This window comes from Idiotropiscis lumnitzeri, chromosome 14 (assembly GCF_059441095.1).
Source record: "Idiotropiscis lumnitzeri isolate Australia: NSW breed Sydney's pygmy pipehorse chromosome 14, RoL_Ilum_1.0, whole genome shotgun sequence".
NCBI classification, from domain to species: Eukaryota; Metazoa; Chordata; class Actinopteri; order Syngnathiformes; family Syngnathidae; genus Idiotropiscis; species Idiotropiscis lumnitzeri.
The window spans coordinates 3,087,208-3,104,971 of NC_142404.1; the positions used below are offsets into that span (position 1 = coordinate 3,087,208).

Here is a 17,764-nt window from a genome sequence, read left to right on the forward strand (position 1 = left end):
AACGTAAATATAACAACCTGTATTATTAAAGGGACAGTGTGTAGACTTTAGTGACATTTAGCGGCGAATTAGTGGAACGAAATGACCTAAATTCGAAGTGCATGTAATTTGAAGCATGCTTACTGATGTGCTGGAGACCACATCTCGCAAGACTACCACCAATTTCTTCAGTAGAGGTGCAGGTAAAATGTTATCGCCTTTTAAAATGAATTGAAGAATTGTTGAACAACAATTATTGACTGGCTTCTGATTTCAAAACCGTCTTGCCATCAATGTGTTGCGTGTATGTGATCACGTAAGGTGATCATACATTTTACGGGTCCGCAGTCATAACGGCCCCTGACGGAAACCCGAACGATGATGGTGCCCGTCCACAAAAATTTGTTTGATACATCCCGCTTTAATCCATTGAATCTATTATAATTCTCTTCTGTCACAATGACATCACAGACACAGACACACACACAAATTGATTATTATGAATTGATTTACTGATAAATAAAGGTGATTTTGGATCACCGATGATAGGACTCTTGTCAATAAGGAGGGAATGAGGTGCAGGTATAAGACCACATTCAGAGAAATTCTTGCTAAACTGCAGGATTTGAATAAATATTGAGATACAAAAACATACAAAATATGCCTATTTGCTTTGCGAGTTTAAACGCCATTGTGATGAGGTTTGTTTTCTGAAGTTTGTCCTTTTACACAAATTGAACTTGATGCAATTGTCAGACGGTTCCTTATGCGAGGAGGCAGCGAAAATTCAGTTGCAGAACGAACCAGGAGCGGCAGCAGTTTCAGGGCAGGCTTCAGACGATCCGTCCGTCGCACAGGCCTGGTCGAGTGGCCAGACAGACTTTTTTTTTAATCAACACAGACTCATTTGCGCGTATAATGACAGCACCCGGGACGTCTTCTGGCTTATCCGGGCGGCCTGGAGACCAGAAGGCACGTCAAATTTGCCCGACCATATGAGAGGAATTGTTCTGCGGTGCGGCAGCGACTAAAGACCGCCTGCCTCTGTCGACGGTTCAGCAGCCAGACTAGCATTGGCAGCCTAGTAACGTAGCTAACGGAACCAGCCCATCGGTCTGTGTGACCGTTCGGTGTAAGACATCGCCGGCTTCAACTGTGCGTGCCATGATGTCAGCACGCTAAACGTGCGTGCGGAATTACAAATTTCCTCCCGCAGTTTACGTCTCTTGTGGAATGTTATCCGGTAAGTGACACGTGTATTTTTAATAAACGGATATGAGCCGTTCGCGAGCTAGCAGAGTAGCTAGCTAGTCTGCTAATCACCTCAGTCAGAATTGAACAGTCAACGAATGAACTTCGCTTGAGGAGACGTCATTCAACAAAACGCGTCTTCGCTGCAACCACTTGAAAAGAAAGCTTTTTGAAAATTATATAAATTGTGCGGTTAGAGGTCTTTGCTTTTTACCGCCGCCTGTCTTCTAAAGTATCGACTCGTCATGATTACCTATCTATCCATTCACTGAACGCTTAGATTGCAAGCGAACGTCTGCTTTTGCATGCACCGTCACGATGCGTGATCGAAACACGAACAGCCACGGAAGGCGTTTGGCCCGAATCCATTCACACCATCGCCCGTGCAAAAATCTGCTTTGGTCGGTCGATTCATTTATTTTTTGTTATGGTAAGAATGTATTGTATATCGTGGCAATGCAGTAAAAAAAGAAGCCATTTATTGGGTTGATACATATTTAGTGTCTAGTTGGTCTTCTATGATTTGTTGTATCTAATGCAGTGTTGTTCAACTGCTGTCACCCTATTTCCCGTATTTTCCTATGGGACAGTCCAAAACCATTAATGAAGGGAAAACAACAAAAAAAGCTCAACATCCGTAATGTTAATGCTCATACCCACTTCAACCCCTGTTAATTTCAGAATGATAGTCCCAATAATGTTGATTTTATAGACATTAAGCCTTTTCCTCCCCATTGGCACTCACTATAGATGTTTTAATGTACGAAAACTGTGTCAGATCATCAATCCAATGTGTGTGTACACCTCTACTCATGTCCACATCAACCTCTGAAAATATTAAAATGATGGGTCCAATGTTCTGGATTTTTTTTTATTAAGATTTTTGATGTCAGAAAAAGCCAAATGTCACTTGATGTCAGAAAACTGCATTAAATCTTCACAAAAATGTCTGTGGACTTAGGGCAGGGCGATATGACCTCAAATAAATATCACGATAAATTGAGGAATTTTACCTCGATGACGATAAATGCACGATAAATTCCCCCCATGGACCAAAATCTAAATTAATGCAGAAAATGCATATTAACTGCTTTTTCTTAATTGACCAACTGGTACACATTACATTCAATGAAAAATAAAAGTACAAAAATCATTTGTATAAACATTCCAAATAGCTTGCTTTGCATGACTTGAACAATGTCACAAAGAACAGGAGAAAAGGGTTACCTCGAGCAAAACCTTTTTCTGCTATCTTGCGCTAAGGTGCTGTAATGCCATGTGCAAAGGCCGAGATTTGTGTAAAGGTCTTTTGTAAACAATGTAAATAATGCCATCTGCTAAGGAGCTAGTGTGGCCTGTAAACAAAATGCTCAATAAAATAAAAAAAAATGTCGATGCAAGCCAAATAAACAAGTGTGCATCATCATCAAAATGTGCCATCTCGAGTACTCTGGTGCGCAGTCGCCACTTGTCGTCTATGTAATACACAGTCTGGCTCAAACAGGGATCCATGTTGCGACTCGACCACAAGTCAGATGTGGATGCAAAATGCTTGGCATGTCTAAGCTCCCTCTATAGCTGGAAGAGCTATATCATTAGCTATATATGTTTTTATATACACTATTCAGTACTAAATTCCATTGCACTCTCTTATTTATTTATCTAATTTATATATTTGTCTGTATTATTGTTGTATTGCACTGGAGAGGGGAGCCCTCTAATCTCGTTGCACACTTGAGTACAATGACAATAAAGGGATTTCTAATTCTAATTCTAATTCTATATCTTAGGCTGTCTCGTCCACATCTTCGACGTTCTCTCATATGGTGTCGTCTCTGTTAGGGGCTGTTGTCACTTGTTGAACCTTGCTTCTCACTTTGAGCTTTTAGCTCACATTCCAAGTCAACAGCATACTTGTGTTGTAGGTGGTGGAAAAGAAAAGGTTTTGGGTGCTTACGACGCACTTAGTAGTTCGTGTTCTTTTGCTCGAACATCGTCTTTATGGAACCCAAAATATTTCCTAACGACAGATTTCTTTTTGGGACAAGCGGAACAGGAACAAACTTCAACTAACGTTACGTCGTCTTCAGCAGTGTCAGCAGCTTCTTAATTTTAATCGCCAGCCACGACCGCGTCGTCCGTTTTCTTTCTTCTTCAGATGGGTGGAGTCATGTGACTATATGCGTTGTACCGTCTTAAAGGGGCATGAACACCACCGCAGACAGAAAAGTATTTTCTTCTTTTTTTTTAAACACCAAATTTACAGACATGGGCAAAATTATGTCGGTTATTGTAATAACGGTAAATTTTCGGTTTATCGCCCTGCCCTATGTGGAAGTCTCTGCCTTTTTCAACCCCAGTAAATCCAACGATTGCCCCATTATGTTTTTGAATTTAGGGACATGAACGTCGTCTTCTCTAAAGGCACTCACGTTCGCTTAATATTGCATAATGAGGAACGTGCTTAACGGCCATAAAATCCAAAATACTGAGGTCATCGTTCTAAATAATTGCAGAGGTGAAATGGGCAGGGCCGACCCGAGCCAATGTGAGCCGAGAATTTATATGGTGCCCCTTTTCATTGATGATTAACATATGCGTAGAAAATAAGTCACATTTTTAACATCGCCTTTAATTTATAACATAACGTACCACCATTTAAAATACAAAATGAAATATTTTCTTAATTTCATGACTTCCTGTTGCAAAATCTATTAGGACAACCAAAACGGAGCAAAAACTGGACCTCTCTTTCTGTCATTTTCCTTTTTTTTTTTTTTTTTTTTATAACCCGTGCTCTGGATAGTTTTGGTACTTTTGACATGTTTACATGTTCTTTGGGGTCCCATCAATGAATTTGCCACTACCACAGACAGCGAGCAGTATACCAATCAGACAGAATTTGGTCTTGTCATTTGTAGTAATATAAATTGGGTATTGCTTTAAATTTAAGATGTTAGCTGTTCCATTTCAGGGTTAGTTGACAAGTACCTACACAATAGTATGTGCAGCGTCCACACTTGAAAGAGATTAAGTCATCCACAGACAATTCTGTCTGGATTTTATTCAATGAACAAGCAACATTTTTCTTTTTCCTCTTTATTTTTTTAACATACTGTAGTTTGACAGTTCAAGAAATTTCATTCCATACAATAGTCACTGGCATTGAGGTGCATAAGGTGCATTAGTATGTGGAGAAAAAAATAAAACAGTAAATCTAAGGCTGTTCCGATCTGCATGGATATTCAAATAGCCTTGACGTGACAGCAAAGCATATCTCGTGTCAGGATGTCCACATTCCAGAGGCAGAGCTGAGGGAAAAAATGCGGCACCCAAAACCGATATATGGCCACTTTCCTTTTTCTGGATGGAAATTTCTTGCTCCGGACGCAATCTTCTGGCAACATATCCACATGGAGATGATTCCTTAGTGGTCGATTTAGACTGAAAAAAAATAAAAATAAAAATGGGTTATTTGAGTAACCAATTGAATAAATGATTGAATCATCAATTCTGAAAAGATTACCGTATTTTCCGGACTGTAAGTCGCAACTTTTTTCCTAGATTTTGAACCATGTGGCTAATACAACGGTGCGGCTTTTCTGTGGATTTTTCTTTCACCGCTAGGTAAAGTCACCATGAAACAGAGCTGGTCCTCAAAAGAAACATGCACCGTGTGGATTTGGTTTGGCTTTTGCCTGGAGGACATGGCGTAAACCATCGTTATTTGCATAGTTTGCAGAGACTCCGTTCGGACGTCGGATGGCAACACGGCGAACCTGTTTATGTAATCGCTTGCGGAGAGAGCGCCCAAAACACAACGGTGACAGTCCAAACAGAAATCAGACACATGGGGAAAAACTAGTGCAAAGAAGTAACTGAGGCTGCGACTTATTACTTTGGTAAAGATATAATTCCTATAAAAATAGTGGAAAGAAAATGAGGGCTTTGAAGACTGTTCAAAATACTGGACCCACACTACAAGCAAGTGTTTTTGATGGGGACGTTGTTGGCTTTTATGTTTACGTTTATTGCACATTAAATTTAAATCAAAACCTGTTCAGAAAGCTTAATTGGCATTAAAATGTTTTCTTTTTTTAATTTTAAGGTTTTATATACATTTTAGATGTTGAAAATTGTAAAGTTGTGATCGTGATTTTATATGTAAAAAAATGATATGTTTGCCATATTGCCCACCCCTACTTCAAGATAAACCTTCCCTTACAAAATAATACATGGACATCAATGCTTCAGTACATTTTTACACTGTAGTGTGTTGCAGTGTAACAGCTGACTTGACTTGACTTCCAAACTTGGTTCATATGCCGAAGCTACTGACTGTCCGGAAATAATGTTCAGTCGCCAAATAAGGGAGCTAAAAGTAACCGGAAATAATGTTCAGTCGCCAAATAAGGGAGCTAAAAGTAACTTAATTATGATAACGCTGTATTGTATGGCCCCAGATACCAGCATTTACCGGCGGCTCCAAGCTCTGGTGAGAATTACTTTTTTTCAAAGGCAGTAGACGTACATACATTCGTTGCTGAAAGCCTGAGATAGTTACCGTTCCAACTGATCACTTGATAACTAACCAGGCCTACTCAAGCGTGTTCTTGCCGGCAAAATCACTACTGTGGTTCTGACGTCACTTTGTCTAATATACCAAGATGGGGACAAATTTGTCAAAAATCTCACTAATCTTTATGAAGAGGAAATGGTGTGCTGCTATGCACAGTTTAACTTTCAGGTATAGAATGTTTAATATCCCAGTTATTAAGTGGGGATTTCTTTGTTTTAAGTAGTTATAACAAAAAAAAATTTAGTTATTTTTATCCAAATACCCGATTGTCCGACAGAATTTTCAATCGGATTGGGACATCCGAAACAAACAATAGCCGGTAGCTGCAGCGTTAATGTGACACATTCATTATGCACATTAGACACTACTGTTGGGCAATGAATCGAAAATTGAATTATGATTTAGATTAGAAAACAAAATGAGTGTTTTGGACTGGCCTTGTCAAAGTTAATCTTAATAATATTACTTAGTTGCTGTTTTTATTTTGTTTTTGTCTTGCAGAATAGTGATGACTTTGTTCGCCAGTAAGTCCTTCACTGAGGGACTGCTTCCTTTTTTGGTGTTTGGACTTGGCAACACAGGCATGAGATAATAAAGTCAAGCAGCTGCAACAAACGACACCTGCGGCGCTCGTGAGGCTGCCGCTGCTCTCCGTCCCGCCTCATTCCCTCCTGTGCCGCTTGATAGCCCTTCAGCAGCCCTCGACATGACCACGCCAGCGCTTTTACCGCTCTCTGGGCGCCGTATACCCACGCTGTCGCCGGGTGCCTCCTCCTTTCCGCATCACCGCGCTACCTTGAGGCTCTCTGAGAAGTTCATCCTGCTGCTCATCCTCAGTGCCTTCATCACCCTGTGCTTCGGCGCTTTCTTTTTTTTGCCTGACAACTCCAAGCACAAGCGCTTTGACCTGGGCTTGGAGGATGTACTCATCCCACACATTGACTCGCCCAAGGAGGGAAAACATGCCTCCGGACAGGTGATCATACACGGTGTGGGAGGACATGATGAACACAGACACAGGTAAAATTATTCTCATTTTTAAATCTCGTGTTGTTGCTCTAACTCGGGACTTTTTGAGTCAGTGGGACTGGGGAGAATACTTGTAAGACCTTTTCCTATTCCACTCACACCTTCTTCCTATAAGGAAACCAAGTCTGGGCCACTCCTATTTCTGAGGTTGACCTCACCAAAGTGGCTAAAAACCGCATTGGTGTTTATAAAGTTTCTGGATGTTGTAGAGCTGTGGCGATTCCCCCTTTTTGAGTCGGGGGATCGGAGGCTGAGCTTCAACTGCAAGGGTTTCACATTCCTTAGCTTCCCTGGTAAGGTCTATTCGTTTTGGCCAGCTTCCCTGGTGAGGTCTATTAGTTTTGGTTGTAGAACAATAGACCAAATCGACACCCTGAAGGTGCTTGGGAGTTTGCATAACCCAGGGGTCACCAACTGGTTGGAGGAGTTTCCTCCTTTATCCAGGCACGTTTAGGAACACTGATTTATACATTGGTGCATCGCCGTTAATTGCCTCTCCTTGCTCATTTGTTTTCAAGTAGTGATAGACCAATATGCTTTTTTCGGGGCCGATACCGATTGTTAGTAGTCAATGGAGGCCAATAGCCCATATTTGAAGCCGATGTTAATTATTAAAAAAAAAAGAGGGTTTAAATGGTGTCAAAATTTGAAAAATAAAAACTCCACAACTTGACTTAGTTTAAATGCCTTTAGGTATGTTTATTAAACAACTTTAGTGATTTACATGTTTAAGCTTTTTTTTTTCACTAGCTTTTTTAGCTATTAGAAAATACAAAAATTGCACGAAGCTCTCAGGCTCAACTGTATGTCTTATAGTCTATATATCTGTCTGTATATCGCTTTAAAGTCTACCCGGGCAAATAGTTTTCTATAAGTTGTGAGTTGTAGTAGGCTGACATTTATTAAAATTTCGGCAAATTACTTTCCTCTGCTCGTGGCACCTCTCCCGTAGTGCGTGTGACTTGATGTGAAACATTCGTGGTAAAGGTCGTCACAAAACATTGCTTATACTATTAGATTATTTTAGGAGGGTGGATAATTTTAGTCCAAACATAAATTTTACATACACACCTCTAGTATAAGTGCCAATGTTCAGGCTACTGAGGTCTGGAACTGCATTAAAAGAAATTCCAATTTTGAAGACAAATTGGCAAGTGAAGTCTGGAGAGAAAATCAATAATCATACTCTGTAAACAGAACCAGAAATTACTCAAGTTTCTTGAGCTCTCATACCATGTACCAAGTGAGGTGGTTATTAATTAAAAGTGTAGTGTTATTCATGTTGTTTCATAAAACAAGTTACTGTTCACACCTAGTGAGGGGTGGGGGGGGCAAAGAATGCTGCACAAAGGAATGTGGTTTCATGGAACTAAATAAACTGTGCCTGACCTGTTGATTTCGAGGGCAAGCTGTGTCACGAAGCCTTGTAGAAAAACACAACAACAATGACATCCAAGAATCTATCTTTAGCAGAGGAAGGTAAGGCAACAGACTGCCGAAATTTTGATAAATGTCAAGTTTACTACAACTTGCAACTAAAAAAATCTTTTTGCCGTAGTAAACTTTAAAGAGTTGTTTGTTTTCATTGAACTATAAGACATGCAGCTGAACCTGGGAGCTCCGTGCACTTTTTGCTTGACTTTTAAAACTAGATCTAAAAAAAGCTTTAACATGTTGTAAACCATTAAAGTTGTTTAATAAACATGTGCATTAAGGTATTTAAACTAAGTCAAGTTTTGGAGTTTTTATTTATCAAAATTTTGACACCATTTTCCCCCTATTTTCAACAAATGAATATCGGCTTCTAATATCGGTTATCGGCCTCCATGGCTACTAATAATCGTTATCGGTATCGGCCCTGAAAAAAGCATATTGGTCTATCACTAGTTCAAAGTAATGCGTGGCAATTAGGTCATGGTGCAGAAAATGACATTTACATGTATTTTTCAACCTGGCGGCTAGATTTTGCGATCAGACTGACGACATTCACACTGCAGGGCATGATGCACAAATCTGAGGTTTTTTTTAGTTTTTTTTTTTTACTAAATACACCTTCATTTATTTAGCGCATTTCACAACAGAAGAAGCTGTAACAAATCGCTTTCCATGTGCTGTAATATGGATTAGCAGGAAACTAGAACAGCACAACAGCGACAGTCTAAAAATGTGTCTTCTGATATCATAATTACACACATTTGCTGAGATTCTACGCCTGTGGATGTCTACATTTTTTTACACCATACTCATAGTGCCACCTACTGGCTAAAACAAATATAATATATTTTTTATTTTCCGTGTTTTTCTGCCATTAGTGACCCAGATATACCTGATATTTTGTCAGAAGAGTTTTTTTGGTCTTCCTGATGCTGCAACACGAAGCTTGTGAATTTTCGCGTAAAGCTGTTGTCAGCGCAACGTTCTGTTGGCCAAGAAAACACTATATTAGATGGTATAAACGTGTACGAAAACTCATAAAACTTTGCAACCAGATCAGGCCTGGCAGCAGCAGCGATATTTTATGTTATTGTGAGACTTAAAAAAAAGAAATAAATGGCTCATTAGCGCCTCTACAAATTTTTAACGAAGCAGCCTTGGATGTACTTGTCAACAAGCGCTAGCAAAAGTTGAAGGCACAACTTTTAAATCTTTTTATGTTCACGCGCTCATTAAAAAAAACAAAAAACAAATGCGCCGTCTATTAACTGAACTTGTCCATGATGTGATACGCATGCACATAAAGTCGGATGTCAAGTGACACGGATGACGGACGACGACACGGGGCAGTGTTTCTGGAAGTAAATATGATCCAATGTGTAGGGGCACATTTTCGCTCATTGTATATCGACACAGGAACAATGCAGGAGGTGTTATAATTATTAAGGGGAAACAAGGCAACGTTTTTCTCTTTCTTAGTTCATGGTGATGTCCAGTAGAGATGACATCATGTGACGGAGACATCTACTAGGCTGCCAGGATGGCCGAGTGGTCTAAGGCGCCGCGTTCAGGACCCAGTCTCCCCAGGAGGCCTGGGTTCGAATCTCGAATTTCCCCATTGTGGGACTAATAAAGGGAATATTAATTAATTAATACTAAAGATGATGTTTCGCTATTTGCAAGGGGTAATTATGTTTCTACTAAATAAACCAACGAGCAGAGCTGGAACGGACAGTGTAAGATAACGTTTCCATGTGTGATTATTATTTATTTTTAGCCGTCTATCCGCAAATCTTAATACTCAATGTGAAAACCCCCAGAACGGTGTTAGTGAAACCAACGTCATGTTTTTGTCACTGTTTACATGTTGGTGGAAAGTCCCAATACTTGTTTGAGTAATTCTGTATGTACATACCTGCATATGTGTGATAGAAGAACAGTAACCAGGAGGGCTTTCATTTTTAGAGCTTTTGATCTCTAAAGCGGCCGAGTGCTGATTTTCCCAAAGAGCGTGTCTTTGCTCCTGACTCATTTAATTAGCTTTCATCACAAAGATACCTCTCTGTGCAATTACACTGTTTATTTGTGCAGACTAATTATCTGCCAGAATAAAGAGGATATTTTCTAACTTGTTTTTCCTGCTTCTTGTAGGGAGGACGAGGAGAGCCTCCGGAACAAGATTCGCGCCGACCACGAACGGGCCCTGCAAGAGGCCAAAGAAAAGCTGCGAAAGTCGCGTGAGGAGCTGCAGGCCGAGATCCAGACGGAGAAGAACAAGGTGGTGAAAGACCTGAAGAAAAAGGATGCGGGGCCGAAGCCCTTACCACCTGTGCCCATGCCCAAAGTGGTGGGCGTTGGCGATGGCGAGCCACTTGAGCCTGAGGTCAAAGAGAAACGGAACAAGATTAGAGAGGTAAGAAATTAGTTTTTAAGTTCTTTATACTTTGCTTTGCTGTTTTTTCTTTTCAATTGGAAAATAGGTAGTATTCTTATTTCTCAAATAATGTTTCTACCTTTAAAGGCCTTTTCATGCTTTCTCCATCCGAATTTATTTACTTTGTGTTTGAACGCATGATAGTGTACCGGTATCTGTACTAGATGTAATTGGCTTACACGATGTCATCAGGGTCCTTCGGTGGCCTACGCACCTGCAGATGAGGTCACGCTTTATAACATAGTTTTGTAAAGATATTTCTTTGCCTCCATGTTTGTCACCCCCATTTGTTGTGTTTGTATGTTCTGAGTTACTAAATAATAATGATAAAAAAATAATGTATATTTACTGCTACTTTCGCGATCCTTCTGAGTCGTGCATGCCTACTGAAGAGCGTCAATGTTCCGTTGCTTTGGGAATCAGACTGTGGTTAAGGTCTGAGGGAAAACTTGGAAATGTTTTAGACGAATCCCGCGATAGGTGAAATCCACGAAGTAGTCAGCTTTATTTTTTTTAAATTATTTTACAATGCATTTGATATGATTGTTGTGGTTTGTTTGTATGTGTAGATGGGAAGTTGTGGTCCTGCAGTGCCACCTTGTGGCATTGCTGCGTTCGTTTCAAGCGTGTTATTTCTTCTCTTATCTTTTTTTTTGTTATTCAACTTCCAGGTTGCTTCACTTTGAGAATTGTGCACATATGTTGACAGAGGAGCCGTAAAAAAGCCATCTATATTAACACATTAATTTGGTTGTTTTGGGAAAGAATTGACATTGTGATTTTTCGTTATTTTACAATGTCCCAAGCTAAGGCAAGATTGCTGACAGTCGGAACTATTAACTAGCGCCCTTGGAGAGCGGAATGAGTTATGGTAGTGTATACAATGTTAAATATATTTAAAATGTAAATTATTAGTCGGAAGGCAAATTGAAATGGTGTCATTTGATTCATTTATATTTCTTCATTCCTTTGTATTGAGTTGTTTGGAGCTGTAAGAGCCATTTCTTATTGTGCTATATTTTATTTTATGTTAGGACTTTACAAAGATTCATGTTTAGTGCTTATTGGTAAACTATGAGATTTAGAATTTACTGTGTTGTAAATAATGGTGTAGTTAATTTGATCATTCAGATTTGACTGCGCGTGCACGTGCGGTGAGATCCCCCCCTGTGCATACAGTGGAAGAGTAGACGATGTGCTTGTCGTGTTCTTCAGTGGAACAAAATAAACGTGGGACAACTGCGAGCTTGTCGGTGGCTTTTATTTGTCTTCTACACATCACATACAAAGCAACAGCGCATGCGCAATATATCCTGTCCGTTCCGTAACCAAATATCAGTTGTGGACAAGATGAATCAGTCCCATTACAGCACTGTCGTTCACAAAACAATACAATCCACCACAGTGCTGGTAGTCGTGAAAGCGAAACGTAGTTTGACCGTTCCCGTAGCGTTCTCATAGTTCAAGTAGATGTTATCCATTCGTTGTGCTGAACGACATTGCTCACAGTACTGGGTTGTGAAACTTCTAATACAAGAAGACGAAAGAGTTCCTTTGGGTCCGTGTGAGTACTTGAATCAAAGTGGAAGCCGTGAATAATATGTGCCGTTATGGACGAGTCAGAACAACCTTCGACTGCCCGCACAGATTAACGTAGTTTACGAGAAAAGTGAATTTCTGCCGTTACAGGAGCGTTGATGATTGATATGTGAATTATTTGTGAAAGTACTATTACAATTTGTGTTTTTCTGTTGTTCTGTAGTTTTCACGGTGCAGAATGCTGAACATGCTTGTTCAGAGATAAAAGATTATCGACACCTGTTTGAAACTCTCTGCGTCCTTATTCGAATTCCAAGGGGCCGCTACACAGAGCACATTACCACTGTAAAAAAAAAAATCTGCGAAGCTGCGGTAGGTGACGCGCGATATAGCAAGGGATTACTATATTAAGAAATATTTCACACTATATACAGACATTGTCTTCATACAGTCTTGCAGCCCAAGTGAACCACGGCATTGTTGTAAGTTCGGCAGGAATAAAGGTAAACGTTCCACTGCTGTTGTTTCAGAAGAAGGGCAGCAAATTTAAAGGAATCTGAAGATAGCCAGATGACTTAAAACTCCTGGTGTGAACTATTCCTTACTTTACAACAAACACAGGATCTGTTTGTTTTCGCTTCTGATAGACCTATGCGCATTCTTGGACCTTGTTTTATGACATGAGCCTCAAATGTGTTTGGAATGGAACATTGTGTGCGTATGCGATCGAACATGCTTGTTTTTGTCAACTACTGCGGTTTATCAGCGTGTCTCATTCAAAGAGCTAGATGTCAAACGTGTATTAAATATTTATAATCTTATCAATGTTATTTGCTCTATTTTGCACCACCGAGTACTGAATTTTGTGATCTATACAATAAGGGGTCTCAGTTATATTTTTAATTAATTTAGCTTTGCTAAAGGTCTGTTTTTTTATTTATGTACAAAGGAAATCTACATTAATACAATATATAAAACAATTTTCGGTTTAAAAAATGCATTTTCATATAGAGAATCACGAAAATCCAAAATTATACTTGACGGCGAGTAGTAAAGTAGGTCTTGGCTTTCTGGAACCATTTTTAACAAATTGAAAAAGGACTGCCTTCCTCACTAGACGTCTTTGTCCTTGCATTTTTACAATAATAGCTTTTATTGTTTTTAATGGTATAATGGTATTTTATGTTATGCTTGTAAAGGTCACTGTCCACCTTGTGAAGAAAAACACAAATAAAATGGAAAATCTGTCAGAAAAATTGCAAAACAATTTTCTCCTAAAATTTTTCAGCCCAAGCGGACACATGCACTTGTAAAAGTTAGCATGAAAGAAAAGCAGGTTGGTTCAATAAAAAAAAAGAATGCAGATTTTCACTCATGCCACTAAGGAATTCTAGTTCCATCACAGCTATTCAAGTTTAAATTACCATCGCAATGCAAAGCATGCGTTTTTTGTAATATGTCTGAATAAATATATGGCATATTTTGGAGAGAGTTCGAATTGCGATTATTACAATTATGATGAATTAATCTTCTTTCTTCTTGTTCTTGAAATCTTTTTAAACTTTGTAATCATTTGACAGCCCTCATAAAAATCTGAATATTTACATTACGAATTGGAACAAGTGCAGTTACATTCATCATGTATGTTTTATTTAACATAACTCGATGAAAACAATAAATAAATGTGCCTTTATGCTTATTGGCGCTAACTTTTCTGCTCCTGCCGTCTTGTTTCGATACGCTGCTTTCGCGTAGTGACAAGTTCTCGTGCGAACTGCAAAGTAATGTGAATTTATAAGGAAAAAGACGTTATTAAATGTATCAATATATGGTTTTATTAATCGATATCGGGCTGTGAAAAGGAAAATCGATTATTGATTTTTAATTTTTTTTAACCGATCCCTAATTCTAATTGAATATAATTTGAATTTTGCTGATTTTATGAAATTGAGTCTTGATTATTCATTCTTGAAGAATTTGTTTCAGAATGGAGCGCACTACTTGGTTTCAAACAGCAGAGGAACTGTTGATTCTCAGTTTACTCACTCTCTTGCAGAAATAAGCAGGGGTGATTCTTGAAAAAGACGTTGCTTTGGATGGCAGTGTATGTTGTTCCAAAACCTGTATGTGCCTGTCGGCATTAATGGCGCTTTCCGAGATGAGCAACTTAACTATGCCACCGCAAACAATATACCCTTTTGAATTTTACGCTTGTGCCAGTCTAGATGGTCCTTTTCCTCTGTGGCCCAGGGTACATGATGTCCATGATAAAAGGTGTACCCGCAAGACCACCTCACTACTACACTTTGCGTCAGACCATCTCAGATGAGCTTGGTCTCAGAGAAGCCCGGTGGTGGTTTTGGTTGAATTTGCCCCAACTAGGGCAAATTGTATTTGTATGTAATGATGTCACGAGAGTATTTGAATCTGCGTTAAATTCTGACCATAACATCAGAGTGGTCGCACTCCCTACTGGGAGAAAGGCTTAGAAGCCGTAATTCACCTTATTAGGGTGTTAACAGTGTACTGTACTCATAATGAGTCTTGTCTGAGGCACCTCACATTGGCATCTTAATGCATGGCTCCTCATTTCATAAAGCTCCCCACCATGTATACTCGCCACACCTCTCTTTTCACTCTTGAGCCTGTCGGTCGATTGAAAGTAGATGATGGGTGTTTAATATCTGCACAGACTTTGACCTTAACATGGTGACACTTCTGGGCCACCTGGCTGTCTGGAGTTTCTAGTTTTTCCAGATGAATAAGTTTTGCAGCAGGAATTGAAAGGGATGATCATTACAGCAGCAAATAATCAACATCTGCAGGGGTAATATACCCCCCAAACATCAATGTGCTCTTAGGAATAGACTCAGACAAGACGATGGATGGATAAACAATGTGAAACGTAATAATAACAAGTAAGAGTCAATAGCCCCTTCCACCGTGCCTATAAAAGCCACAATCTTTTGGCCTTGTGCCATGTTGCATAAACTCACCAACATTCTGAGGGAATATCAGAGCCAGGTGGGGTACCACCTGTATGCAGTGCATTCCACACTGTGGGTACTGAAATGTTAAATTTAACACCTGACACTGGGGGCTGAACGAGCTACTGTATTTTTTCGGATCGCTATCACATGATCGACAAAGTGTCATTTCTGGATTATTGTTATGATTGATTCATGTGTCGATTAATCGATGAATCGGATCACAAAAATCTTATCTAAAGCCAGTCTCGAACTTGAGTTCTAAATTGAACAGAGATTTTAAATTGGACGGGAAAATCAGTGCTGTTGTTCGTTCCAGCGATCCAGCTTCTATCATATTAGGCAGCTGGCTTAGGTGAAGCCCTTTCTTTCAAAATAGCACTTAGAAACAGTAATTCATGCCTTCGTTGCATCTTGGTTACCCCCCCTCTGTGTCCATTTTTTTGGTTTTGTTCTTTTGCTGTCGACACAACTTCAGACTGTTCACTGTTCTGCTGCTTTCTGGTGCTGTTTTCTGGTGTCTACTATATTTGTGTTAGTATCTATCCATCCATCCATCTTCTGTACCGCTTCTCCTCACTAGGGTCGCGGGGGTGCTGGAGCCTATCCCAGCTATCTTTGGGCAGTAGGCGGGGGACACCCTGAACTGGTTGCCAACCAATTGCAGGGCACATAGAGACGAACAACCATCTGCGCTCACACTCATACCTAGGGGCAATTTAGAGTGTCCAATCGGCCTGCCATGCATGTTTTTTGGAATGTGGGAGGAAACCGGAGTACCCGGAGGAAGCCCACGCTAGCACGGGGAGAACATGCGAACTCCACACAGGATGGCCGGAGCCGGGATCAAACCCACGCCCAATGCTGTCTCTCACTGTAAGGCCATCGTGCTAACCAGTCTGCCACCGTGCCGCCTGTGTTAGTATCATTTTTTTGTATCTTAAATTACTGCGGCACTGTCTTTATTGTATTATTGATATTTTATGTGCTACCCTATGCTAAGCGCTTTGTTACAGCTGCAGCTGTTGTAAAATGCGCTATACAAATTTTGTGTAAAAATCCACCACAATCATAACACAAAATACTAAATGCTTGGCCATGTCACTGTGACGTTTCAGATGATGAAGCATGGCTGGGACAGCTACCGTCAATACGGCTGGGGTCACAACGAGCTCAAGCCCCTTGCCAAGAAAGGACATTCTACAAATATCTTTGGTAAGATTACGAACAAAACTTACTTTGATCTCACACACACTCTGGGCGTAACCCTGGGCGTAAACGGTCCCCTTCACAGCCTTGTCTCCTGGACAAAACAATGTGATTCTAACCTCGGTAAATAACTTACTAAGTGCCTTTGAGCGGAAAAGATTCCTGTAACTTTAAACAATACATCAATTATGGGTGATAAAACTGAAATTATGGCTCAGTGATATAAGCGTCAATGATAACGCATTAGTCAGTGTTGGAAATGCCCTTCATTCATGTCAAGGTTGCATAGTCTTCCACTATTAATACAAATGATTACTCTGGCCCACCAAAGGAAAAAAAAAAGAATTTTGTTTGAATATGAGAAGAATAAAGCGATTTTTATGAGAATGATTACATCATCGCCTCAATACATTGCTCGTTACTCTGTAATTCCCAGCGTTAGTGTAAATCTGAGGTTTTTTAGGGGCTAATACATTGTAGCTGTCTAGTAGGGCTGAACGATTTTATCAAAAAAATGAATCGCAATTTTTTCTGGCTGATACCGCAATTTTGATTTTTTTGGTGTTTTTTTTATTTTTTATTTTTCTTCGCAATTTGCAGTGGCATTTACAAACATGACGGAAAATTCCATGCGCCCATTAACTCATTTACTCCCTTGGACGTATAAATACGTCTTTTAAAGCAATGGCGCCCTCTACCAAAGACGTATAAATACGTTTTTTGTTTTTTTTGCGTCATAGTGTACATAAGGGTCTGATGCAACCTCTGACTGAGAATCAGCCTTGTCCGCATTGTGAATCATGTAAAAATCACCCAGCAGGGGGCAGAGGTGCAGAAAATTCGCCTTGAATCTGCGCCAGAGGTACAAATGGGGGGGCGGGATCCTGGGGTAGACTTATAAGCGTGGAGAGCAGCGTTGGGTAGCAGCAGCACTAGCAGCAGTCGCATTAGTAGCGTTAGAAATCAAATCCTCCAAGCAAATGACGATCGAGGAATGTTTTTTTGTAAAAAAAAGCTTCCTATAAGCATCAAGGCTTTGGAGACGCTTTGGTTGAGAGGATGACGCTTCATCGTCGTCACAACAAAGAGCCGTCTAAAGAGGCTGCGCGTGCCTTGCGGCCTGCATCGCCTGCCTTCGGACAATAGCCAAAGCAGCCGAGAGTCCTCACCAGATCCCCCCGAACGAGGAGGTAAGCGCTCACAAGTTACCATCGAACATGTGGTTTTAGCCCTAATGCTTTTATTGTACATATCATGCATCTTGCGGACAGAAAATGTCGCGTCAATGTGCAGTTAGACGCGAGCTTGCTCGCTGACTTCCTC

The 17,764-nt window shown here is 40.1% G+C and overlaps 1 protein-coding gene across 1 annotated transcript in view; it reads left to right on the forward strand.

Moving 5' to 3' along the window:
- Nucleotides 1-740: 740 nt before the first annotated feature.
- man1a2 (mannosidase, alpha, class 1A, member 2) overlaps nt 741-17,764 on the forward strand; it is a 56,209-nt gene continuing 39,185 nt past the window's right edge. The window contains exons 1-4 of the mRNA XM_088315270.1: nt 741-1,222; nt 6,311-6,829; nt 10,424-10,685; nt 16,351-16,447. Of these exons, the coding sequence (XP_088171396.1) occupies nt 6,516-6,829; nt 10,424-10,685; nt 16,351-16,447 (673 nt within the window). The 5' untranslated portion in view covers nt 741-1,222; nt 6,311-6,515. The remainder of the gene's footprint in view (nt 1,223-6,310; nt 6,830-10,423; nt 10,686-16,350; nt 16,448-17,764) is intronic.